Source organism: Carassius gibelio, chromosome A23, assembly GCF_023724105.1.
Source record: "Carassius gibelio isolate Cgi1373 ecotype wild population from Czech Republic chromosome A23, carGib1.2-hapl.c, whole genome shotgun sequence".
In the NCBI taxonomy this organism is placed as follows: domain Eukaryota; kingdom Metazoa; phylum Chordata; class Actinopteri; order Cypriniformes; family Cyprinidae; genus Carassius; species Carassius gibelio.
Window position 1 is genome coordinate 22317762 of NC_068393.1, and position 25837 is coordinate 22343598.

The following is a 25837-nucleotide window of genomic DNA, read 5'->3' on the forward strand; positions in this document are numbered from 1 at the left end:
TTGGATTTTAGCTGCAAAAATGGAGATGCTATAAACATGCACTCTGATTAATCTTGTTTCATAGCCCAGACATTGATGGATTTGTGTTTTCTATGAGATTTCTGATGCACCTGCTGGCCTGAGTGTCCAGACTTTAAGCACTTCACTATTCAAAGTAGGCAGAAGTATGACGATTAGGTGACTCTCTTCATTGTTTGCTGTCACCATTTAACAGTTCTGTCTAATACGGAAGTCTTTCTAATAATCACATAGAACTGTTAAGCAAAGGAATTAAAAAAGGTATACAGAAAAATTATAACGATTGCTATAATATGATTAGTAATTAAAAGGCAAACATTATAATGATTTCTCTTTTACCTTTAGCATTCAGCAAAAATGCATTTACATAATTTAAACATCTTTGAATGTCTAATAGACAATTAATTTCACAAACTTGCAGACTTCGTCGAATCCAGCCGTAAGATCTTGTGAAGTGTGCATTTTTATCATACATGATTGCTTGTATTCTGTGTGATGGTTAGTCCGTGCAAATTTACTGCAGACAGAAAGAGAGATTTTATATGTAGATTGATAGATCTATAGATCGATTGATAGACATCTAAAAAATACATAAAACTATATTAATTACATTTCTTTGTAAATAGTTGTTTTTGATGTTTTAAAATCTATAAATAAAAAAGCAGTACATATACATGTAAATTTGTTTTTTGGGGGAGTGGGTGAACAATAAAATTGACCATTTAAAGGTTATTGGTAGGGCTATCACTTTTAGTTCGAAAATCGATTGCACAATCGATCGGACCAACCAAAAAAAGTTTCGAAAATGAAAATCGGGAATTGATTTTAACCAATTATGAACACTATTAATTTTAAAATAATGAAACAATAAAAAAAATAGATGTAACAAAACTATCAACCAAGTAGAAAAAGAAAATAAAGAATTCCGAAAGTGCAGTATGCTAGACAGAAAATACCAGCAATTTTACGCGCCCCAGTAACATCGAAAGCGTCCTCTTATAAAAAAAAAAAGTGAAAGTGACGTGACATTCAGCCAAGTATGGTGACCCATACTCAGAATTTGTGCTCTGCATTTAATCCATCCAAAGTGCACACACACAGAGCAGTGAACAAACACACACACTGTGAACACACCCGGAGCAGTGGGCAGCCATTTATGCTGCGGCGCCCAGGGAGCAGCTGGGGGTTCGATGCCTTGCTCAAGGGCACCTAAGTCGTGGTATTGAAGGTGGAGAGAGAACTGTACCTGCACTCCCCCCACCCACAATTCCTGCCGGTCCGGCACTCGAACAACCTTTCGATTGGGAGTCCGACTCTCTAACCATTAGGCCACGACTTCCCACGACTCTTATGCTGCGTTCACACCAAACACGAATAGAGCGTCTGGCGCGAATTATTTAAATGATAAGTCAATGTAAAGGCACATTTTCGCACGTATTGAGGTCTCGCGGTGTGGTAGACGCGAATTCGCCTGTTCTCAAGACCATTTAAAGTTTAATTTTTTGAACTGTTGTTTGAAATGGATTGAATCATTATTTAAAATAATCTTGGAGAGTTTTGAAATGCCTAAATCATAAATGTAGCCGGGTTGAACCCTGCAGTGATGTTTTTCTTTTGTTATGGCAGCCGTCCCTTCTGCATATATATTTTTTCGAGAATGTTGCTGTTTGTTATTCTGCATGAAACTTCATGCCAATAAATAAGAAATATTTCTGACTTGTGCATTTCCATCACTCTCTTTATGTTCGTCCATTATTTGATGTCGAAAAAGGAAACGTCTTTTTCGATTTTACAGTCGATTCAATGAACACTTATGTCTTAAAAATCGAAAATGATTTTTTCACAAAAGTGACAGCCCTAGTTATTGGCCATAATATGACAATTATTGTGTGGAACTAAATTTTCATACCAGTGCATCTCAAGAAGTAATGGAAATTTATTTATTTGCTAGTCAATTCACCCAGGCCATGTTTTCTTCTCAAGTGTGAAAAATTCCATCACTTCATCACTTTCATCAGGGCGATGTAGTTTGTCTTTGGCACCTTCAGTAGTGTCAGGCTCTCTTGTCAGCTTTTGCGGAGCTGCATTTATGGGGCATGTCTTTTCTGCGCCTCATTGCGGCACCCGCTGATGGAGGTCTGGCATTGAACCGAATCAGAATGCAGATTTTTGGTGCCTCATTTCGGTGCAATCCAACAAATATTTGTAGTAACGTGAGTGTTGTTTTCCCATTCTTACTTAAAAGCAAAACTTGGGAAATGAGCATCTGAGGAGCGCGTAAAGGCAGTAATTACACTTGCTCTGACTACAGCAGGTAGCCTTCTGTTAACTAAGCTAAACATGCTTAAATTAAAATGCCTAAAGCTAAATGTCCCTTGTATTCACATTTTTAAACCTGTTGTCCAGCAAAAGAGAACATCATAACCTTTTTACTCCACCAGTCAAAGGCTTTCTTTTGTGATCTGATGTGGCTTCTTGTCACAAAATGAGGCAGAAAGTATGTTTCAAAGACTATTTTTAAAAGAATACATAGATTAACAATGGATTATTAATATCCTTAATTATTATAAAATACAGCAATGGCTTGAATAACAGATAAACTATATTGTCGCAGTTGAGTGTTTATAGTCTGACTGATATATTGCCATAGTGGATATATCGGCCGATATTTGGCATTTTGAGCCACATTCTGAGCGCACACAGTACTCACACTCTCAGGTTTACTGTCGTTGTTAACAGTTCTGTCTAATACAGATAGAAGTCTGTCTAATATCCAGATAGGGTGGTTAAACAAAGGAATTAATGTATACAAAAAGTATTGCTTTTATATTATTAGTAATAGAAAGGCAAACATTATAATACTTTCTTGTTTGCCATCAGCATTAAGCAAATACGCATTTACTTCATTTAAACAAATCTTTGAATGACTAATAAATATTTAATTTCACAAACCTTGCAAACTTAGTCGATACCAACTGTGAGATCTTGTGAAGTGTGCATTTTTGTCCAGCATGATCGCATGTTCTCTGTGTGACGGTCGGCCCGTGTTAATTGAATGCTTTAAACTTTAAACGTGATTTCAAATTATGCCGTGCTTTATGTATTTGCCCACTGTCATATTTATGTCATTTTCACTGTGTGCTGTATGTAAAATGAGTGTTATCTTGGCTTTATTTGAAAAATATGCTTCCCAATGCACACACACTTCCCAGAATAACGAGTGCCCTGTTGGTTACAGTGGTTACATGCTTTTTCATTATATTATTCTTAAATATTTACTTATTTGTGAAAAATACTTCATCATCTAAAGTATGTTTATTTTACACATTCATTTTTTAATCCATTGTCAAATGATTTCAAACTTCTTAAATATGAATAAAAGAATTATATATATATATCTTAATATCCGCTATCACCCCCCCCCCCCCCCCCCCCCCCGCTTTCCAAGATATCGGAAGGGGTTGCACGATATATATCGGCGGATGATAGATGCATCTAGTCAGTAAAGCCAGTATATATATCATGCACCCCTAAAAATTTTATTTATCTTTTAATAAGTATTCGTTCAGGCACCAGAATGGTTTTAAAAGTATCGGTTTGGATACATTATGACCACCGATATGTCACTCTGGGTCGGCGTCCTCACATTCGTCATAGCCAAAGACAACAGAGCTATTTGTGGCTCATTGTATTGGAGAAATAAGTTTGTACTGTAAATAGGGGTGATTAATTTATTTGGCATTTGGAATACGTATACAATATCTAAATCACTATTTTCAGTCTTATTCTTTTTCTTTTAGTGGGGTACGTGACCCTTCCCGTTTAGGTTACTTAAAAATCTTGACATGAATAAGCAAATAGTTTTTCCGTTCTTAATCAGCAGGCTCATAAAGTGGACTCCTTGTTTGCGGAAGTGAGTCTACTGTACGTTCCCAGTCTTATCCAGAGAATAGCTCTGATATTCGAGGAAAGCCCTTTCTTCTGTCCGGTGTACCGTTTCCTGTCGGCTCGGGGGCCAGAGTGCCTGAAAACTCTTCAGCAGGCTCAGTGAGAGCGTGCAGCCGAACCCCCCAATGTCTATTTTTAGTAGCCTTCCTCTTCCACAGCGGCCGTGGTGTTTGCTGTGTGTGGTATTGGGACAGAGGCCCACATGGGAATCATAATGATACAGTGTCTTCATCTCCCTCCGCATGTTCAGATAGGGATTGTTTAAACAGTATCCTGAGCTGGGAACGGGTCCCATGACAACTCCACAAATATTTACCAGCCACACACTCCAAGAGGGCTTTTTGTCTGCAGGCTACCTTTGCATGTTTTTCTTTCACCTGCTCTTGATTGTTGTTGTCTCTTTGTTTTGTTATCTTATTATATAAGGAGAACTTCAGCTTAGGAGAAAGAAACGTACAGAGGCATGTAAGCACATCTCCTTTCATCCTGTCAGTTTCTGGATGAAGAGTATAAGACTTCTCTGGATCATTAAGAGCAAATGTGTGAGGAATGCACCTTTAGTGCTTAGGTTCACGTTAGGTCTTGACAGCACTCTGATGCAAAGCACTAACTTAAGCATTTCTGCTTTATGTCCTAAAATTCATTCAGATGATGAGTTGTTACCTCCGTCATTGACTATAAATGGGTCAGCCTCAAGGGAGGCTTTAAAAAAGATAATCAAATGAGATACGGATCACTGTAAATCACTGTAATCTGCCGATTTGCTGTTCAAGAAACATTTCTTACTAATGTTTAAAAGAGTTGTGCTCCTTCATATTTGTTTAGGAACCATGATACATTTTTCTCGATCAAAAGAGCAGCATTAATTTTAAATAGGAATCTTTTAAAACATTTTACATTTTTTCTTTTGATCAGTTTAATGCATCCTTGCTGAATGCAAGTATTTATTTCTTTAAAAAAAATGTCCTCAAAATCTTTAGTGTTAATATACAAACTATAATATAGATATATTGTCCAGTTTAGAGTTGTTCTTCAATTCTTCATATTATTAATGGCCAGGATATGCAGAGTTCATCATTGCATATACATTGTGATGGTTTATGAATGAAAGTTAGAAACTTTTGAAATATGTCTTCTCTGCTTATAGATGATGGGAAGATCTTCCATGGAAGTGGAGTAGGAGACCAGTTTGGCCCTCGCTGTTTTGAAGGGGACATCATGGGATGTGGAATTATGTTTCCTCGGGACTATGTGCTGGACTATGAAGGTAAGAACACGTGAGTGGTGCTCATTAAAGGAGATGAGAAGTTGTTTTACTACCAATACATACTTGAAAATGCCTACTTTGATCAATTTGGCATGCTGTAGTACAGGTTTTTTAGATGTGCACCCAGCTCAATTGGTTTCTCTGTCAGATGAAATGGACGACTGGGATGCTGCTGATGTACGACCAAAGCAGGGGCGTGTTGAAAACATGCTGTATTTGAATGATGACGATGAGGAAGAGGGAGAAGGAGATGATCCAGAACAAGAACAAGAACAAGAGGGCCTAAAGGTCATGGTGAGTATTTTAAATGTTAATTAATTTGATTTGTGCAGGTATTAAAAGTCTACAAAGTATTCAATTTGAGTTTAAAAATACTGCAGAAACCCTGAAATAGAAACAGTTATTTTAAAATGTAATAATGCTTTTCTTGTCTCTTAACTTTTTTTAAGCCACAAAACAAATTGTTACTTATTACTGAAGAGCTCGAAGCCTCAGTTTTGACAGCTAAGCAAATGAATCATCAATGTTTGTTTTTAAAGCCGGTTTGGAGTTGTTCTTACACTCATTCAGCAAGTCAAATGTTTTAATCTTGCAGAAGATTAATGCATTAAGGTCTCCCGTCAGGACATTATACTATCAAGAGCACTCAGATTTGTCCCGCTCGACTCTGTAATCAGTGAGTTTCTGACTGTTGCCTCGACACGATGGTTTAACCACAGTGCTGTTACATATGCATTACTGGGTTAGAGTTAAGATGCTCGCTTCCACACTTGTGCAACAATATGAGGGTATGTCTTTTGAGGGTACAGGATATCCCGGATGTGGTTGAGATGAACTTGCTTGCAAATATTCCAGTCAGTCGCCTGGAAAGGCTTATTAGATATAAATATATATAGCTATAAAAGAACACCGAATACCCTCTGTGCATAAAAAAACAGATGTTTGATAAGTGTTTTCTTGTCTTCATGTGTCTATCATGTGTCTCGGAGTATCAAGAGTTTTAGGACCATCAGACGCCCTGTCTCGGCCCTGTAGCAATGGAAATGCTGACTCACTCTCTTCCCAATCCAGCTGTGGAAATGCTGACTCACTGTCGCCCCTCTGTGCTCATCTAGGTGTTCTTCACCCGGAACGGCAAGATTATCGGAAGGAGGGAAGTAGTTGTCCCAGCCGGAGGTTTTTACCCCACTATCGGGATGCTCAGCAGCGGAGAAAAGGTGAAGGTGGACCTCCATCCTCTCAGCGGATAATAAACCAGGAACTGCACATCTCCAATCCCGCCATTAGCCACAAACAGATGGAAAAGACCCCAAAAATGATGCTGAGATTTCTGTTCTCTTTCTTATTATGTTTCAAGGCACTTCAAAATGCAAGTTTAATACGTCTAAAACACGTTCACTCCAATGCATGTTTCGTCTAAAGCATTCGCCTCTGCTTAAAACGGTTTACTGTGAAACCACATAGAGGGCTTTGTGGCATGAAATGGTTAATATTAGGCCTCAGAGGAACCGTTTAACTGGTGACCGAAATCATATTGATACATTTCATTACAAATGAGTAGAAAATATTAAATTATATATTTTTAATGTACATGTACATATGTAAATTTACGTATAGGCTGCTATACAAACATTTATTTAGCTAAATCAATCATGAATATTAATAAACAGCTGGACATCCTAAAGAAAGTTAAAGATAAGGGTGTTGATTATTAATACAATTATACATAAATATGAAAGGTGTAATAATGTTAAAAACAACTTCACAGTTTTCCACAAGCACTCCCCATCACGAAGGACTTGTGTAGGTGATGAAAGCATATTACGGTTATTTTTCTTATTGTGATTCATTTTGAATCATCATAACAGTTGTCCGAAAATGAATTGAGGGGAAGGTGTTTTGCCAGTAAATAACATGAAGTTATTGCAAATTGTGACATCAGAGGAAGCGAGTTGTATTGTCTCCTGTTGTGTATCATACACTCTCATCCGTCATCAGGAAACATGATTCAGGATCTCCAGACCTGAGAGAGCAAGACCGGAAGAGAACACACTCAATATCGGCGACTTCATGTTTATTTGTCAGTGAATGCATATGAAACCAATTATGTTATTTAGTTCAGGCTTTTCTATAAATGTAGATTTTTGTGATTGTAGAGTGTGTGGATGTTTTCAGGATATTTCAGGGCAGACGGCACATTGGGAGTCGAGTCAGAAAACATGGAGCTGTTTATTCAGGTATTGTCCACTGTAATGTGAACTAGTCTGGTTCACAAATGCCACAAGCACTTTAGAGACGCCTCAACTTAAGCTGATAGTCCGATGGGCGAGCGGCTGTGATGCTGCGCTCTAGACTTCTCAACGGATGCCACTTTGTACACCTCAATGTTGCAATAATGCCCTTCCACTTCTGTCCTGTTGCATATCACATATGGAACAAAATGGTTTCATATTACATGCATTGCCAAATTTATTGTATGATTGATCCCTTTCAATATTGTTTCTCCTTCATGTCTTATGAATATAGTGTTTGATATAAAATGTTACTCTATATTGCTTTCGTTCAGGTCCCTCAGTTTCTGAAGTTCCATTCTACAGTTGAATGTAAGGACATTTGGTTATGTTCGGAATATGATGCTTGCATACTGCACGGTGTATACTGTATGGCTACAATTTTTTTAAAGAAAGAGAAACTGCTGAATAATGGAAGCTTGTAATTGTGACCTTTTTTTTTTATCTAAGAATGGTCATATTAAAAAGTAGCAATTACCTTTATTATTATTATTTTTATTCCATGTCAGAAGCAAAATAAATTTTGAAAAAGTCAAAATTATGAGGAAAAAAAGTTAAATTTAAATTTAAAAATACAAGAAAATAGTTTCTATTACATTTTTTTGTATTTTATTTTTTCATTTTGCTTCAATAGAAAATGGACAAAAATATCTTACATTGTTGTCACATGACAGTGCCACATCAATTTTTTTTCTTAATGCAGTGAGCGGAATTCATTTGTTGTATGCACTGTTCTTGCACAAAATTTAAATAGAATGTAAACTTGTTTTAAAATAGTAGTGCCATCATATAACGTGAGTTAGTGTTCATTGAAAATATTATTCTGTGCATAAATGTTAACTCTATGCACAGTCTACAATATACTGCAGAAATCGTAAGAGAAGTATGCTATTCTGAATATAGCCATAGTAATACTTGACAGGACGCATTAGGTTTCAAAACACCTGCATCATTGAGTAATGAGCTTTGATTTTATTTGAAAGTGATTTATAACACCCTGTATGTTTATAATTTTCTACTTTTTTATTTTATATATACATAAAATCCGGTGTCACCTTCTTCTAAAGCCTTTCCATTTAGTGGTGAAATGAATATTCGAGATCATTTAACATAAAGACGTGCTCGTGTTCCAGACATAAATTGACAGCACAGGGAAGCCAAAACCAAATACCTCTATCGGTTAAGCTTATGCAAAAAGCCAAGCGGTCGTCCTCTCCAAGATCATCTGAATTCCTCCAAAGGAATGTGGTTGCTTGGTGCATAAATGGGTGATGGTCGTTTTGCTTTCACACAGTTTTACTAAATGCAGACTCGCGTTGAGGATGAGGTGTTGCTCTAATTGTAGCATCACTATTTTGCTAATGTGTACATAATAAAGAAACGTTATTTCCACACAAACTGTGTTTGGGGTTGCGGTGAAATTCCTTTTCATAAATTTTAGACCTCCAGGGATTTTATTTTTAATTAACATTGACCCATTGCGTCCCATCCGTTACATGAGTGACAAAAATTAGCTTGTAAAAAGAAAAATTAATTTTTTTTATTCAAAATCGGTGTTGAGTTGCGTCACCAGAGCAATTTATTTTACGTTTTCCTCACTGATATTGTCTTTTTCAAAGTTCAAAATAGATACGGCTATCATATTTCATAAAGTTAATGTTTAAACTGTCTATTATAATGTTCATGTGAGATTGCTCTGGCTTATAACAAGTCACAGTAAATGTATAGGCTATTAATATTTTACAGTGTGATTATAAAACTACATATTTCAAAATGTTGCCTTAAAAGAAATCAAATGACCAATTATGCATTTTTACTTGGTATATCAAAATTGCACGTTAATGATTGTTGTATATATCTCAGACAGTAATTTAATTTATACCTTTGTTTCCTGCTCATTTAGGTGGGTTAAAAAAAATAAATTAAATAAAGTATCTCTGGATTTTGTAGCAGTAAATTTATTTGAAACGAAAGTATTCCAAGATATTTGGTCCCATGATAAAATAAGTGACATTTAAAAGTTAAATAAAATGTAGCAATAAAATAAAACATTCAAAGTTTGCCAATTACATCATGTGGTACAGCCAGGGGTGTTTAACATTTAAAGTACATCCGAGTGCATTACAGTAGTGAGAGATCACGTGTGTGAAATAAAAAACAAAAGACGGGTGCTTGACCTGAACATGCCAAGATTGAATTCAATTTTTTTAAAGCAATAGCAAAAACAATTTCTCTCTCTTTTTAATTATATTCTGCAGCTGAATAAAATATTCCAGCCTATTGGTATATTTATTTAAAAAAAAAAAAAAAAAAAAAACTAGAAAAAGTATCGAATTATTTTAATGAAACTAGGCTTAAACAGACGGTATAGGAGCTCTATAGTATCATAGACTAGATAAACCTTCTGGATACCCTGATAACTACTTGGTTTCTAGTTCATTTGCATTTTATAGGCACATGTAAAAGCTGAAAACATTAAAAATTGCACAAAAGACAGAGAGAGACCCACTAACAAAAATACGCTGTTGCTTCCGGGAAACAAAAGTCCATGGACATCTAATCTATCCATCACTCAGACCACATCTTCCTCATCCTCATCATCATAATAATCACGGTTCCTCTTAATGAGGTCCTCCACGGTGACATCAGCTCTCTCTTCCTCAGCTTCTTCTCCATCCCAAAAGCCCACATCTTGTGAGGTCCGGTTCTCCCCGGGATCCAGCCCAGACTCGCTCTCGGGCGACGGTGAAGGACTGTTGTCTGGCGAGCTGCACCGCAGAGAAGAAAGTTCCTCTTCCTGCGCTTCCACTTTTTCCTCTTGTTCCATCTTTTCCTCGTCGTCTTCCTCCTTGGTTTCCGTTTCACCCCGTTCCTCCTCTTCTGATTGGTTGTGTTCGGTCATGTCCTCTGAAGAGATCACCGGGTCAGTGGTGGAAGAAACGGGTGACATTTCCTCCTCCGAGCTTGGCTTCTCAGTTGAAGGAGATCTTTGGCTTCTCTTGCTGGGTGAAGTGGCGGGCGCGGAGCTGAAGATGGAGAAGGGCTTGCTCCTCTCCTTGAGTGAGACGCTCCTGCGAATCTTTGGGAGTTCAGATTGGTCGGAGTTTCTTGATGCCCTGTCGCCCTCTGGAGGCCATCTCGGGCGGATGGGTTTGATGCCACTGCTGTCGGTAGATCCACACTCTTCCCCTTCAGACCGCGGTGGCCAGGAGATCTTGAGTCGTCCCGTCTCCAGTACCTTCTCCCCCCTCTGAGAGGTGGCTTGGGTTCGGGTCTCTAAGGTGGTCGCAAGCAGATTGACTTTTACCAGTGGAGACTCCTCTACGGTTGGGCTGGAGGTGGTTTCTTGAGGTGACAGCTTCACTTGCTCCTCTGCTCCTTCTCCTCGCACCCCCCAAAGCTCTTTGTGGGGTCGGTGGCCGAAACCCTCATCATAGTTGCCCTTGGCTTTAAACAGCTGGCAGAAGTGAGGCTTACAGTAGACGTTGTTGTGCAAGGAGGCGTAGTTCACCAGACTGACCAAAAGAGGGAGGAAAAGCATAGCGAGAGAGATTAGAAACATCTCAAATTAAACATCATTAACATCACACAAGTACTGTCCTAAATGGCACCCACTAGACATTGTTACTAACCAAAATGTCCTTTTATTTTGTCTAGAATAACGCAGACATGATGAAAAATGCTTCATCACGGTGATGAATTTAAATAAAGAAAAGTTGATGGTATGAAAATATGACAGGAAAAATGCAATCTCTGCTGAAGAAATTAAATAAAATCCATTATAATGTCATTTCAGTTTTTAAAGTTTTTTTTTTTACACCTGTAATATGTTTACAGTAAATATGAATTAGATACCATTGAAAGTGTAAAAAATGATTAAAATTAACATGACAAAATATTGACTAAAACAAAAATTTTTCAGTGGACAAATTAGACTGGCTATGGAGTAAGCAAACTTATGATCACCCCACTGCGTCATAAATTGACAAATGGGACACCCCACAGTGTTCTGTTCTTCTGTAAGTCCATGTCAAGGGTTTGAATATAGGATCAGGGCCACGTGGAGTCTCTTGTCCTCACCTGAGTTTAGTGTTGCAGTAGGCACAGCGGAAGCAGGTGTTGTGGTAAATCTGCTGGTTTGCTACAAGTCTCTCTAGCGGGTACACGGTCTTAAGGCACGTCACGCAGGTTTCAAGGACAGGCGAACGGAACTTCTACCAAGTGCACAAAACACATGTTTTAGCCAAAGTGGAAAAAAGACAGATAAAACTAAAAGTCACAAAAAAAAAAAAAAAAAAAAAAAGTCTATATACTGAGTGAATATTCACCCTAACAGCTTTAGGCTGGTTTTGATCAGGACTTGTAACAGCGCCTGTAAACAGAGAGAACAGTGCTGTCAACCTCTAGAGGGCGCTGGCTTCCGAGTGACTGACAGTGCATGCTTTTAATAAAACACTGAGTTTAGTCAAAAAATAAAAGCATGATCAGTTCTCACTGTGTGTCAAAAATACAGTTTAATACAAGATTACAAAATACAGATTAATAACAAGTACAAAATTATTACTCGTCATTTGTATGTTGTTTTGGTTGGAAGAGACTCACCATTCCTGTCTGAATTGGGACTTTTCATACCACTGGATTCAGAGCCCTGCAGATACGAGGAGAACCAATAAGGAAAGTGCCAGAAACATTTACTACTAGAAAAAAAGTTGTATAATCTGTCATGTTAAAATGAAACTGCAGCTGTAACACTTCTTGCTTTCTTGTGCGTTTTATTTGTGTCACACGATGAATAATGAAAAGTGACTAAAAGAGTCAGGCTAGAAAAATAAAAATAAAGGATTCCATAAGCTGGAAAAGAAAGTCAGATGTGGGGCAAGTTGTTCGATAGATGATTATCATGAAAAAAAAAAAAACAGGATGAATGAAAGCAGCAAATAGGGTCAATTCAGTCACAGGATTTCATGTTGTCAGTTCTCACCACATCAGCGGACACTGGAGGCACATTTTCCTTCTGCTTCCCACAGTGACTGCGGACTTCATTGTCTGCTGGTTCACTCTACCAGAACCAGGAACACAAAAAGAGAAAAGGTTATCAGTGAGCATGTGATCCCTTAAAGGAACAGTTCACCAAAAAAAAGAGGATTTTGTCATATTTAATCATTCTGAATGCATTACAATCCAAAGCTTAAGGACTTTTACCTTATGCACCAAAAAAGAAACACTTCTAAAACTGATTGCTTGTTGCTATTTTTTCCATGCAAATACAATGAATGGATACTAATGACTTAAAGATTCAGAAAATGATGCAAAAGTGTTATCAAAATATTCTAAAAGTAGTCCATATGAAGTCCATTGCATGATAAGTCTCAGTCTCTGTTCCTTTTTAATCAGAAAAGGCATGGAAATGGCCTCCTTTTTGTGTGTCAATGAAAGTCAGTCAACATGAGGGTGAGTAAATGATGACACATCACATTTTGGGGTGAACTATCCCTTCAAACCAGATGCAAATAGTGTCATGTCAGCAGAAAGAATGAACATGTTGCATGTGGTGAAGTCATAAGGAGAGACAGTAACTGAGGGAGTGTTTATGGTGAAGGGGGGTGTCACTCACAATGGGGGAGGAAGGGGAATCTTGCTTAGTCACAGCTGCCTTGTACATGGCCATTCGGTCCTTGAGAGGGGTGGACTCCACCATTTTGACTACAGAGTCAAGGCTTTCTGTGAAGAACGGAAGAAGAATGATTTAGATGAGTCATGGGACCTCTAATAACTCCATGAAATACGAAGAAAAAGCATATGTGCCAATAGGAATTTCCACAGAACTGCCATCAGCGCTTTCTAGATTCTTACAGTGTTGCAAAAAGGAAGCAGGGAGTTCAAGATGTGAGATCATGTAACTGAAAACATACTGAACAAGACTGGTTTGTTTGTGTTTAGTGTTGGATTTGATTCTGTACCTTTATTTCCTGGTTCCATATCCTCGGATCCACTGTCTCTAGAGACCTAGACAGACAAAAACATGTGCTAATGAAGTATGCTAAACACAGAACAAAGACAGCATTATTACATCCTTAAAGTAAATGTGAACAGCCATTTGACACCCATTTTACTACTTGAATGCAAAGCATTTCAAAATGAAACATAAAAACAGTCATTTCAAAAATGGTGTTCCAGGAGGTCATAATCGGTCAAAAATTGTGTTCCGAGTAAGGATTTCACTTTAACTCACTGAAGACAAAAAACAACCTGAAGCAACAGTATACAAGTAGGCCAATTCTGTAGGAAAATGACGGACTTGGCAACACTTTGACTACTTCTTCAATTCTTCCTTTGTTATTTGCCGGCATGCAAAAAAAAAAAAAAAAAAAAAAAAAAACTAAAATAACACGCCTTATTCGGTGCAGTTGAGTTACATCCCAAAGTTGAACAATCTGGGTAAGGGGTTTGTTTAAATCCCCCAACCCCAAGTGATTATGATAACAATGCTTACTTTAGCAAACAGCTCTAATTCGAAAGGTGATAAGAGACATTTAAAGCCATGACAGCAGTATTTAAACATGTCTCGTTGTCTGAGCGGCCAGCTTCTCCACTGGCATCAGTAATCCTCTAATGAGCTCTGAGAGAGCTGCGGACAGACACCAGCGTCTGGCTTTACTGCTACAACACTCCAGCACATACAGCACAGATCACTCCTGCAGTTCTACTGTACACCCGCTGGACTGAGACGAGGAGACCAGAATAACCACGCTTACTGAGGCTACAACATTAACCCAACAGTTGATGTGACAGAATTATATTACCTATAATTCGACTTGAAAAAAATTAGATACAATCAGCTGCTTTTTTTGTCACAATATTTGATCTGTAAACTTTTCTGTAAATTATTAAATGAAACCACAGGCAACATTTTGGCCATTTATAAAGTTCGACATCTGTTATAGTTTGCACCATTACAATAATTTAATTGAATACAATTATCAGTTAAATGGGAGGATTATTATCTTCTTTGCTTTGGTTTCATAAAATGACACTTAAACACATTTACTTTTCAAGTGCCTATCAAATACTGTTTTACAACAGTGTAATCAATCCAAGACAAGCACATCCTCCAAAGTCTGTTGTATCCACTGTCATTGTTCTCAGGAAAGAAGCAGGGCAGGAACTAAAACTGACACCATGCCACCCAAAAGAGAGTTTCCACATGTAACAATAACAGTATCGAGCTTAAAGCCACATGTCTTACCTATTTAAAATCTTACAGACAACAACGGGCGGTCCGCTGTGACTCCTGGAGATTTACAGAGCAGAGTGTCTGCCTAAAGCCCGGCAGTGCTCCGAGAGCAGATTAGAGACGGTGAGCATGCCAGTGTTTTGCTGGCAGCAGCGGGAGTGATGGAGAGGGGGAGGGCTGAGAGGATGGGGTGGGGTGGGGTAGGCAGCTGGTTCAACCTCTAAATCCAACAAGGGGGCTGAAACCAGCCCACCCCCCAATCATGGATTAGCCATCAGCACGGCTGTGGGGCAACCAGCCGCCAGGCATCAGTGCAGCATCGCCAGGCTGGTGTCCCGACACCAGGGGAGCAGGAAATAAACCGTACAAAAGGCCAAGGCAGGGCAGCCGTAGGGGGCATCAGCCCAGACAAAAGGCCCTCTATTAATGCAAACCACACAAAAGATAGGAACATCTGAGCCACGGCCTGCCAGAAATGAGGAGTGTCCTTATATTATCAGAGGATCAAATCGGAGTCAAAAGATCAAATATATAAAGCACACATACATGACGTCCTCTAAATGTAATTCCAGTGCTCTTTTATTTTATTTAATCATTGAAATAAAGTTGCATAAGTAAGACATTATTAAAAAAAGAAGATTATGCAATATTGAAACTATTAATCTATACATTTACACACTTGTTACTTTAGCATCAAGATACCATTATAATTTATATTAATATTTTGCATAAGTTTATATTTTTAAAAGTTGTAGAAACTTTGGTTTGTTTTTGTCTCTTTTTTTTCACATACATCTATAGTTTTTATTAATTTATTTTTTTTAATTTTAGTTATCTTAGTACATCAAGGTTAATTTACACATCATCTTCACATAAAATTGCTAAATTAAATATAAACTGAAAATATTAAATCAATAATTATATAATTATTCTTCTACTTCTTTCTACAACTATTGACGCACACTGGATGGCAAAACCTCTAAAGTCAAAAAAAAAGAGAGAACTAGAAAGTCAAGTTTCTCATGAAATGTGTCCTAGACTACGCACTTCAATAAATCTAGTCATAGCTGGAACTCTCTTTATTAACTGCTTTTGCCAGCAGCTCATTACTCCTTCCAGCTGTCAAAGTACACCAAATTCAATATCCAGTGACATTCATAAAGAACATTTCTGCAGCAGATTTAAAAATAAATAAAACTGCTGAAGGAGTTGGAAAATGAATTCAAATGATTTCCGTCTCTCTCTCTCTCTCCCCTCGTGATCATCCTTCAGGTTAAAGGAGAGAAGTTTGGCTTTGATGGGAGAAGAAAGCTGGGACCCTGCAGTGATCATGTGGACGTTTATCTCATGACATCAGCTCCCCGGTGAGAACAGCAAAGACTTTAAATGAGAGCAACCTCTGTTTAATGAAGGAAATGTCTTTTGAGAGGATGAGTTTGAGATTAGCACAAAAAAATTAAAATTCATTATTCAGTGTCATTAGTTATAATCCGAGACATTGCATGAGGAAAAAACAAAAAATGACTAATTTGAGACCGGCTGCAACCAGATCAAGTTCTGAGTTGAACTCAAGAACTGAATCAGTGACCAGTATTGTTTTGAGTCACTTCTTGGAAACTAAATGTCTGGTTGGACTAAACCGTTCACAATTTTAAGTCATTTATTCAGTAATTCAATAGCAGCAGCTGAAAGTTTAAATTAGATATGGGAAAAAGTCCCTAGCCTCAATAAGGATCAGTGATGTTTGTCATTGCAAGAAGCACTAACGGTGGTGCGTATCGAAGTTCACTGCATGCTGGGACGTTTTGAACCACTGTTAATGCGGTGGTGACGATACAATGGGAAAAATGCATTCAGTTTCAGTCCTTCCCTCTCCTCCACCCACGCTACTTCAAAACAGCTCACTCTTTTGCAGATAAAATGTTGGGCACGGTTCCCTTTGCAGTTCATGGAACAAACAAAAGACACCCTTGTGTCCGGTGATATCCAAGTACATTTTGAACACATAACCCTTGAGAAAAAAAATTAGATTAAGAATAATTAAATATTAAAGAATAAAGCTAAATGTCAGATAAAGACGAGGCTTGACTAAAAAGACACCACAAGAATGTTCTTGTCATCTTCAGCCACACAGACTAGCAGAAAACAATAGTTCAGAAACTCAAATCAGCGGATCTCATTTCAAAAGAAGCTTAAGTAAATCTTCTGACAGAAATGTGATGCTTTCTCCTGTTAAAATCAATACAATAATGCTAGGCTGTTACTGTTTCTTCAAAACCCAAGTATGAGCAATAGTAAAAGAGATGCTAGGATTAAAAAGCAACACTAACATTTACTGCAAAGTTACAGAACACAGATCAACAATAGTTCTCCTGCAGGCTGCTTAGAGCAGTGACTCTATAGAAACACTTTCTGAGAGGGAGACAGGAGGAGCACACTGGTGCCTTCATGATCACAGACCATGTGACTCACAGCATGACCGGTCTCTCCAGTGTTTTGAATACAAGCAGATACAAGTGGTCTTGATCAAAGCAATTCATCCAAATATAATATACTTAAACCCTTATGCGGTCTTTGGTCATTTCTGACAGGAGAATTTTACATTTTGAATTTTAAAAAAAATCATAACTGACCAGAATGGTACGAAACTTGCCAATTGTTAGGTGAACACACACACACACAAACACACACAAAAAAAAGATTTGATGGCATTATTCGAAAAATCAAATTGGTCATAAAAAAAATAAATAAACAGAGGAACACTCGTGGTCTTTGATCAATGTTTTGATCAATTTTGTGAAAAATCACGAAAATTTGAACAGCAATGAAGGGGTGAAACTCTAAAACATCTAGTATAAAATCAACACACCAACTCACATGCACAGACACGCTCTTGTACACACACATACCTATAAACTGGTGTGACTGTAACAATGCAACAACTGTATGTAAAATAAAATCAATAAGTCGACTACAATGTAGTAAAAAAAAAGTGGACAGCAAGGAAGGGGTTACACCCTAAAAAAAATCAAGAGTGTAAAACTGATACATCCACTCACACACACTTACTTACACACACACACACACACACACACACACACACAGAGAGAGAATTATGCATACTCAAATGAATTGGTGTGGGAGTAACTTTATAGCCATAATGAGTCAGAAAACTGAAATAAGAGGTGAAAATCAGCTCAGACCCAGAAGAATTCATCTCTGATAAAGCATTCCTGTTCATTTTGGTTACACTTTTATAGAAGTGTAATGTTTTGTGTAAAAAAACTACTTCCTGTGTTCAGGTTTGAGTGTAGTAACAATAATGCAAAAAACTACATTTCAAATCAACATTTAAAACAACAAAAAATATAAACCTTGACAAAAAGTTTTTGAGAATGCCTTAATACACATTTAAATCCACAACCTAATAATAGTAAACTATTATGTAAAACAGCTCACAAGCCTCTCTTCAGAGTCCGATACAGGAATCTAGTGGTTACACCGTGAAATTACAGGTTTTTATTTTTCTTGCTCTCATCAAGAGGTCATATTCTGCCTTCTAAAATTTGGATTTTAAAGGCCTGATCTCCATTTTAATCTGAAATACTGCATTAATTGAAAAATTATTGTAGAATGTTTTTTTTTTTTACTATTTTCAATGGGGAAAACAGATAATTATTGCATAAATATTCATTAGTACCATGAAATTCTCTCAAAATACAAAAGAAAAAAATATTATTTAACAAAACTATTGATTGATTTTACTGAAGAAAAAAAAAAATGTAGGCGTCCGGTCACTTTTGACCATGAAGACCATGAGTGTGACTCTCAAATGAGGAACACACAAAGGTTAAGGGGACCACTCCAACCAAAACACTTATGAAAATCAAAACGCTCATTCAGAAATTATAACTACCAGTCAAAAGTTTGGAGTTGGTAGTATTTTTTTTTTTACTTTTGTCTCTTATGCTCACCAGGGCTGCTATTATATAATCAAAAACAATAATTTTGTGAAATAGTATTACAATTTAAAATAGCTGTTTTCTATTTTAACACATTTTAAAATGTAATCTATTCCTGTGATGTAAAGCTGAATTTTCAGCAGCCAGTTTTCAGTGTCAGATGATACTTCAGAAATCATTCTAATATGCTAAATAATTTGACTGTTTTGGTCCAAGAAGTCTCAATCAACATTTCGAAGAAGGAAAAAATATTATAATTTAAAAAGTTTGGGGTTGGGCTTTTAATCACAGAAACCCTTTTAAACTGCACACACAAACATTCTATTCATTCATGAATACCAAAGTGATGTTATCTACTAAACTGACAAGATACCAAATGCAGATAATAATTAGCTGTACTTACGTTGTTGTGAAGGGTCTCTCCTTTCTCAAACATCTTCTTCAGGCTGTTGAGAGGCACTGTGGGCTTTTCGATGGGCACATCTCTTTGCGTCCACTTCTCCATCGGCTGGTCACTGTCGCTCAACGACTGGCTATCTGTGCTTTCAACAAGCTGGATGTCTATGGACTCCACTGGGGTCTTAACACTAGGATCTAAAGGCTTTCGCTGATGGTTCTCCTGCTGTCTGGAGTGTGTTTTGGCTTCAGGAGATGAAGGCGTTTCGGCTGGTTGTTCCCAGAGCTGCTTTAGGAGACTCAGATTGCCATTGCGCAGTGAAGCAGTCGAGTTCTCTGGAGACTGTACAGAACAAAGAGACTCTCAATAGAGCATTCACTCCTGGTCTTTCTCAACTTTTAAACTCTAATCTTGAAAGAAGACAATTCAGACAATGAACTCTTTTTGAACTCTATTTAAGTTCAAACATTAAAACAACAATGAAATATACAGATTTAGTTATTTCAATCCTAAGTTTTGAATAGGGCAGCTTAAAAATACATTACTGATTGAAAGTCTCTGGGGGTTTTATGACAATTTTGTCACAGAAAACCAACAGAGAATAACAAAGGAAAGGTAGTCATGCTTGAGAGTATCTTGTCAATATTTGGATTAGTAGCGATTGGCTAAACTAAATCATTGTTAGTCTGTTAGGAAAAGGTTAACTACAAAAGCTTCAGAAACCTGGCAAATGGAAGGAGTGGCTCCCTCAGACTGTGCTGGAGGAAATGAGGGGAAAAAAAATGCAACACCAGATGCTAGTCTTTAGAAACTATCTGCATAAGGGAGCAAGACCAACCCCAGTACAACAGGACAGACGAACCAGGAAGAATATAAAAAAGGGGAAGTAGTGACAGGAAACAGGGAAAAAAAAAGGATTGTGAAAGATATTACATGCTTATGTATATGTGCACGTCATGTTATATTCAGTACATAAATTTAGCCTAGTGTCAGCTGTCATTGAATCTTCTTTGTGGATGTGCATTTTATTCTTATTGCATATTTTATTCTATTCATTTTATACTTTTCATGCAACTACTCAAAATACAAAGTTTCAGGGAAAAAAAAAAAACAATCTAGGTTTTTGAACACAAGTTAGGAGTTTGAACACATTTTACCTTTAGTTTAAAAAGTATAAAATATTTTTGGTCGTGTGCTTACATAAAAAAGCAACTTCTAATTTTTCGGACTATAAGTCGCACCAGTCCAAAAATACGTCATGATGAGGAAAAAAAACATAAGTCGCACTGGACTATAACTCACATTCATTTAGAACCAAGAACATTACCGTCTACAGCCGCGAGAGGGCGCTCTATGCTGCTCAGTTTATGCTACAGGAGCACAGAGCAGCATAGAGCGCCCTCGCGCGGCTGTAGACGGTAATGTTTTCTCTTGGTTCATGTCAAATTAATTTTGATAAATAAGACGCACCTGACTATAAGTTGCAGGACCAGCCAAACTATGAAAAAAAGTGTGACTTATTCCGGAAAATACGGTAAATCATGCCAATTTGACTCTAGTTTCTTCCAATAAATGGATGCTACAATATCTCACATACTTCTGGCTGATGTTAAGACGTCTTCTGGAGTCAACTATTAAAATTCCAGACAATTATGAGGCCTGACACAAACACACTGAACCAATCGCCAAAACCATGCAAGGCATGCTCACAATGGGACAGAAAGCAAAACCTTTGATTTAAGAAGTTTAACAAAACTTCAATGCAAAAGCTAGGCCCACATAACACGAAGCAGCTGCATTCTCTTTCAAGTACAGTAGTTCATACCTACATCCACAAGAGTATCATCCAGCACATCCTCATTTCTGCAGCCCCTGACAAACTTTTACACACCATTTACTGTTACTTCTGTTTTATTTTATTCATGAGCAAACACAGCCATTCAGAAGACACAGGCTGACTGGACCAGTTATGTAAAGCGCAAGGGAATTACCTGCAGATAAAGACGTCTAAATAAGGATTGAGATGACTGGACACTGAATGCATGTAGGACTAAACAGCAGCAGCAGTTTTTTTTAGATAGATTGCTAGATAATAAATAGCAAGATGGTGAGAACTTACTTTTTTCTTGTCTGAACTTGTTTCTTCTGCAGCCTTCTGGTACCTGAGAAGAAAAAATGAAGTAGAAGAGTTGCTCACTCAACTTAAGAGTAGCTAGTTTCTATGAATTTTAAAAAACAATTATCAGAAGGTGTTTGTTATTGCTTGACTTGTCTGTTCTGGGATGTTTTTGACTATCTCTTTATGTCAGTCTAAGAACTAAAAGATCACTTTTGATCACTTTTGATCATTGGTGGCCCCTAGTGGAACTGGATGAACTGGACTGTCTTGATCTTGCTTCCAGTTTTAATTTTAAGGCATGTTAAAAACAAAACTTGAAGGGTAGCCTAAAGGGGTTTCAGTTTCACAAACCATCTATTGGAGAGACTTTAAAAAATTCCCAACCACTGAAAGAAGGAAGTTCAGTCTGATTTTCAAAGGAAATCCACTGCATACCGATTCAAACTAACCTAACTGGCTCTAAATCTAGGTTGTCTGGAAAGAAAAACAGTGATAAAGACTAAAAAAAAGATTATTATCATTGTCCTGCAGGTCTGAACAAATGCAGCAGTTTAAAAGAGACAAATACCAAACCCATGATTTATATCAGAGGTCAGCAGTCAGATCCTAAACCATCTCATCCTTCGCTTTGAATTCTTTAATGCTCACTAATCCGGCAGGTAAATCTACAGTACTTGGGATGGTGAAGTCATTGATGTAGTGAAAGGAAACCAAAAGCACACTGCTGGAAAATACATTAGAAAATCTGACAGATGATGCACTGGAAAAAATTCCTCCACACAGGAAATACACTGAGCGAGATCCAACACAGATGCTTCTAATGAGTCGCGCAGCATATATTCAGCTGTAAATCAAACATCACCAGACTGAAAATGAGGAATTCTCAAGTGTTTTAGGATTCAGAGAATTTTTAAAAAGACATGATTATTTCACATTCTCAAGATCAGTAATTAAATGCAAGTCAATTTGTCATTTATCAAAAATAGTATAATTTGTAATTAAATTAAATGGTATTAAATTGCACTAAAATGAAAAAAAGAGATACATTTTATCAGTGGTGTCACACTTTTGAACCTATGTGAAGTATGTATCTGGGTGTTGAAAGCATCATTACATGATCTGACACCTAACCCTAACCCTAATAATGTTGGAGCAGAGGTCTGAACGTCATAAACCACTTTAGAACAAAACAGCAGCTTTTAAAACAGTGGTGCCTGTTCTAAACAAGTTCTAAAGAGCATTATAAGAGTGCTAAAGTCAAAGCAAATAGGAGAGGTTAAATGACAAGTGAGATTGGTTTTAAATATGCAAATCCTGAAATTTGCTTACTTGGAGAATCGCTCAGCAATGGCCGTGTTTTTGCCTCGCACACCAACAATGGAGAGCTCCTTTGCTGTCACTCGCAAGGACTTTGAGGCCCATTGCCCACGATTAAATGAACTGACTGCCATCTTGGGTTCCTGATGCCTTCAGTAGGATTTCTGTAAGGACAGAGGCATTTAAAATATTAACTTGAAGACAAAACTACTTGCTCCTTTATTGATTATAAAACCAGAACAGGACAGGGGTTTGCAACCGAGACTCTCACCCAGAAAAACCCATTATATGGAAAAGATTCATTTTGTTCAGTACCACTTATTTAACAAAATCCATTACAAAGTCAGATCATAACTGAATGATTATTCCAATTCATGCTTAAAAATAAAAGGTTCTATATTGGCATTGATGTCCAAGAAAGAACTTTTAAAATCCATGAACCATTTTATTCCACAAAAGGTTATTTTTTAATAGAAGAACCATTCACCATTCCCCAAAGAACCCTTCAGTGATCAGTTCCAAAAATAATTTTTACTACCATTTAGAACATTTTAAAAATCGTAAGAACCGTTTTCCACTATAAAGAGCCTTTTGGGTATTGAAAAGTTTCCATGAATGTTAAAAGTCCTTCATGGAATAACAGATGTTAATAAAGAATCTTTATTTTTAAGAGTATATAGACCATATATCATGTCATACTTCGATATAGAACATGCCGTTTATGTTTTTAGTTTTTCATTTTTATAATACACCATACTTTCACCCACTTTCAACTGAAAAGCTGAAAAACAAGTTACATTTTTTAACAATCTAGTTCTTGCTAAAACACACTAGACATGCTTATTCTGTGCATTTTTTGCACTTTGCACTTGTTTGAAATCATATTTATGTGAATGCACTCATTTGTTAAAATGCACACCGAACAAAATACGTGCTGCTTACGCATGTGGTGTTAAACTGGCTACAGTTAGAGTTAGAAAACTACAGGCAGGTGAGTTTTTGTCAGGAGGAACCAAAAATGATTATTGTATGGCTTTGTTTTTCAGAATGTACATAGATGTGGTCAAGTTAATTTTATTAGAAACCTTTAAACCCTGCAGTCAGACAAAAAAAAAAAAAAAAAGAAAAAGCTGGCCATATACAATGCATTGCACACACACACACAAAAACACATCCAAACACCTGTGGAACATCCAAAATTGGGAGAATGGTTGTTTCCCCGTATCACGCTTGAAATGAGTCATCATTCGGCGTCAGCACACAACACCTGTAGCCGCTCACCTGATCATTCTGACATGTTGTGACTTACACCTGATATGATAGGAAATAGCAGAGCAGTGCTCTTATCTCACATGATAAGGTACTGACAAAATTCACAGGAAACCGATCATCAGTGGGAAGCTGCAAACATCTCCTTACCCATGAATTCATCACATACACACACGTGAGAGTCTTATGGAAATTAAGAGGAACAAACTTAATGCTGGGAAGGATCCATGTGAAGATTAGGATCAAAAAGAATTTTCATGGTTTAACAGGGATTTTCTAAGTAAATAACTATAATTAGGTTTTTAAAATACTAATACAAATTCTTGAAATTAGCCAGCATTTTAATGATTAGCTTTAGAAATATATCAATTCAAACATGTTCTCCCACCAGGTACAGTCGAGCAAAGGGCTTTGTTTTAGTTCATCCAAAGAAGCAGCAGATTCACAGCTGAAACATCACTGAAACTGCTGATCCAGCAACTGAGTCATCATTACCTCAGATTACTCATGCATCATGCTTTACACTTCCATAACACCATAAACAGACTTTTCATATGCTATAGGTGGCTGTTGCCCGAGAACGAATCTTATCAAAGGAGCCCAACAATGAGATTATTAAGTTTTAAAACTCTAAGAAATCCTAGTTTTCTCAGTGATCTCAGGTATTGAGAGATTTGGATTTGACTTAGCGAATGAGACACTCGCTCTCATTCAGAGACACAAATCAGGACATCCTAAAAGTTAACAAATTACAGTCAAGAGCTTTCCAAAATGACTGATTTTCTTCAAGGAGACACTGCTCCATTTGGCATATTCTATGTGCTTCTGCTTAAATGACAGGAGAACATTCAGATGAATCCAATGAGGCAGAAACATCACACTCGGGTCACATCAGCCCTTCAGCAGGTTTGGACAAGCTTATCCATGTACTCTGCTTTTAGTCATATCTTCAGAAGGGTTCCCACATCATTTGACCAACATTTCATTTTTTTTTTTTATACTTCACCCAGTCAGCAGTGTACTAGGTATTTTAAAAATCACAAAAGCAACTTATAACTAGCTTTTCAGTATGAAAAGAATTTAACAACTTTCCCAGACCAAGAAATCACAATTAAAAAAAAAAAAAAAAAAAAAGTGTGTGATAAAAATGTCTAAAGTTATCTTTAAGTACACTTAATGTTTCAAGTTAATGCACATTTCCATCTAGCTTGCTAAGCTTCTTACAAATAAATAAATACATTTAACAATCAATTCTAAATCAAAAATAATCTGAAATGTTGTTGTTTAGTTATTACTTTTATTCTCGCTACAAATTGTCTGTGACAATGGAAGCAATTCACAAGTAATGCTGAAATGTATGTGCTCATATGACATAATAGATTAACATATTTAGCATTAAACTACATATTACAGCTCTTAACCTTTGTTTTACACTAAACTAACCTTCTAAAATCAATGTAGGCAGCATCTTTTTTAGAGGCACTTAGCATGTTAGAAAAATCAACTACAGAGTTTCATGGCTGATGAGAGCATTAAAAGTAGAGGGAAAAGTGAGAAACCATAAAGCATGCATTTAAAATGCCAAACGTGACAAGCATGTGTTCCCTCTGAACACATCAATACAAACAAAAGCCCATGAACCACAAATCAAGACATACATACAGTGTATCGAGCCTCCTCGTGCAGTCTTTCAGTGGATGTGCTGATAGTTTTCTTGTTGAGCTCTCGGTCTGTCCTCTCAATGCTCCGAACACTCTGCTCACTTCCACATAGTTTGTGAGGAAATATACTGACTCTGCTCAGCCAATGGGAAGAGAGCTGCTTTGCACCTAGCAGGTAAAGCTCCTCCCACTGCTTGTCTCAGAAGTTTATCATCAGACTCTCAGAACAGACAGAGTGAGTCAACAATGCCTATTCACAAACTGGGAATCCCACAGGGTTCCTGGAAGTGAGCAAAAGTCCCCGCCTCCATGTCCTGCATCCTGCTCATATTTCACCCCGCAATCAAAAGAGAA

General features: G+C 37.2%; 2 protein-coding genes across 4 annotated transcripts in view; one reads left to right on the forward strand and one right to left on the reverse strand.

Moving 5' to 3' along the window:
* The window catches only part of LOC127944480 (SPRY domain-containing protein 3), a 39096-nt gene extending 31155 nt beyond the window's left edge, over nt 1–7941 (forward strand). For 2 of the 3 annotated variants that reach the window (XM_052540427.1, XM_052540430.1), the window contains 3 exons: nt 5114–5233; nt 5340–5527; nt 6349–7941. In XM_052540427.1, the coding sequence (XP_052396387.1) occupies nt 5114–5233; nt 5340–5527; nt 6349–6483 (443 nt within the window). In that variant the 3' untranslated portion in view covers nt 6484–7941. The remainder of the gene's footprint in view (nt 1–5113; nt 5234–5339; nt 5528–6348) is intronic. The other variant, XM_052540429.1, reaches the window with a different exon arrangement.
* A 1880-nt stretch (nt 7942–9821) lies between these two features.
* On the reverse strand, nt 9822–25676 carry LOC127944479 (LIM domain and actin-binding protein 1). The gene is made up of 11 exons (XM_052540426.1): nt 25485–25676; nt 22566–22717; nt 21237–21279; nt 19124–19459; nt 13485–13530; nt 13139–13245; nt 12506–12583; nt 12127–12172; nt 11853–11896; nt 11605–11738; nt 9822–11039 (listed from the first exon to the last, which is right to left on the reverse strand). The coding sequence occupies exons 2-11, from the start codon at nt 22685–22687 to the stop codon at nt 10097–10099; spliced, it is 1899 nt and encodes a 632-aa protein (XP_052396386.1). The 5' UTR covers nt 22688–22717; nt 25485–25676; the 3' UTR covers nt 9822–10096.
* Nucleotides 25677–25837: the final 161 nt, after the last annotated feature.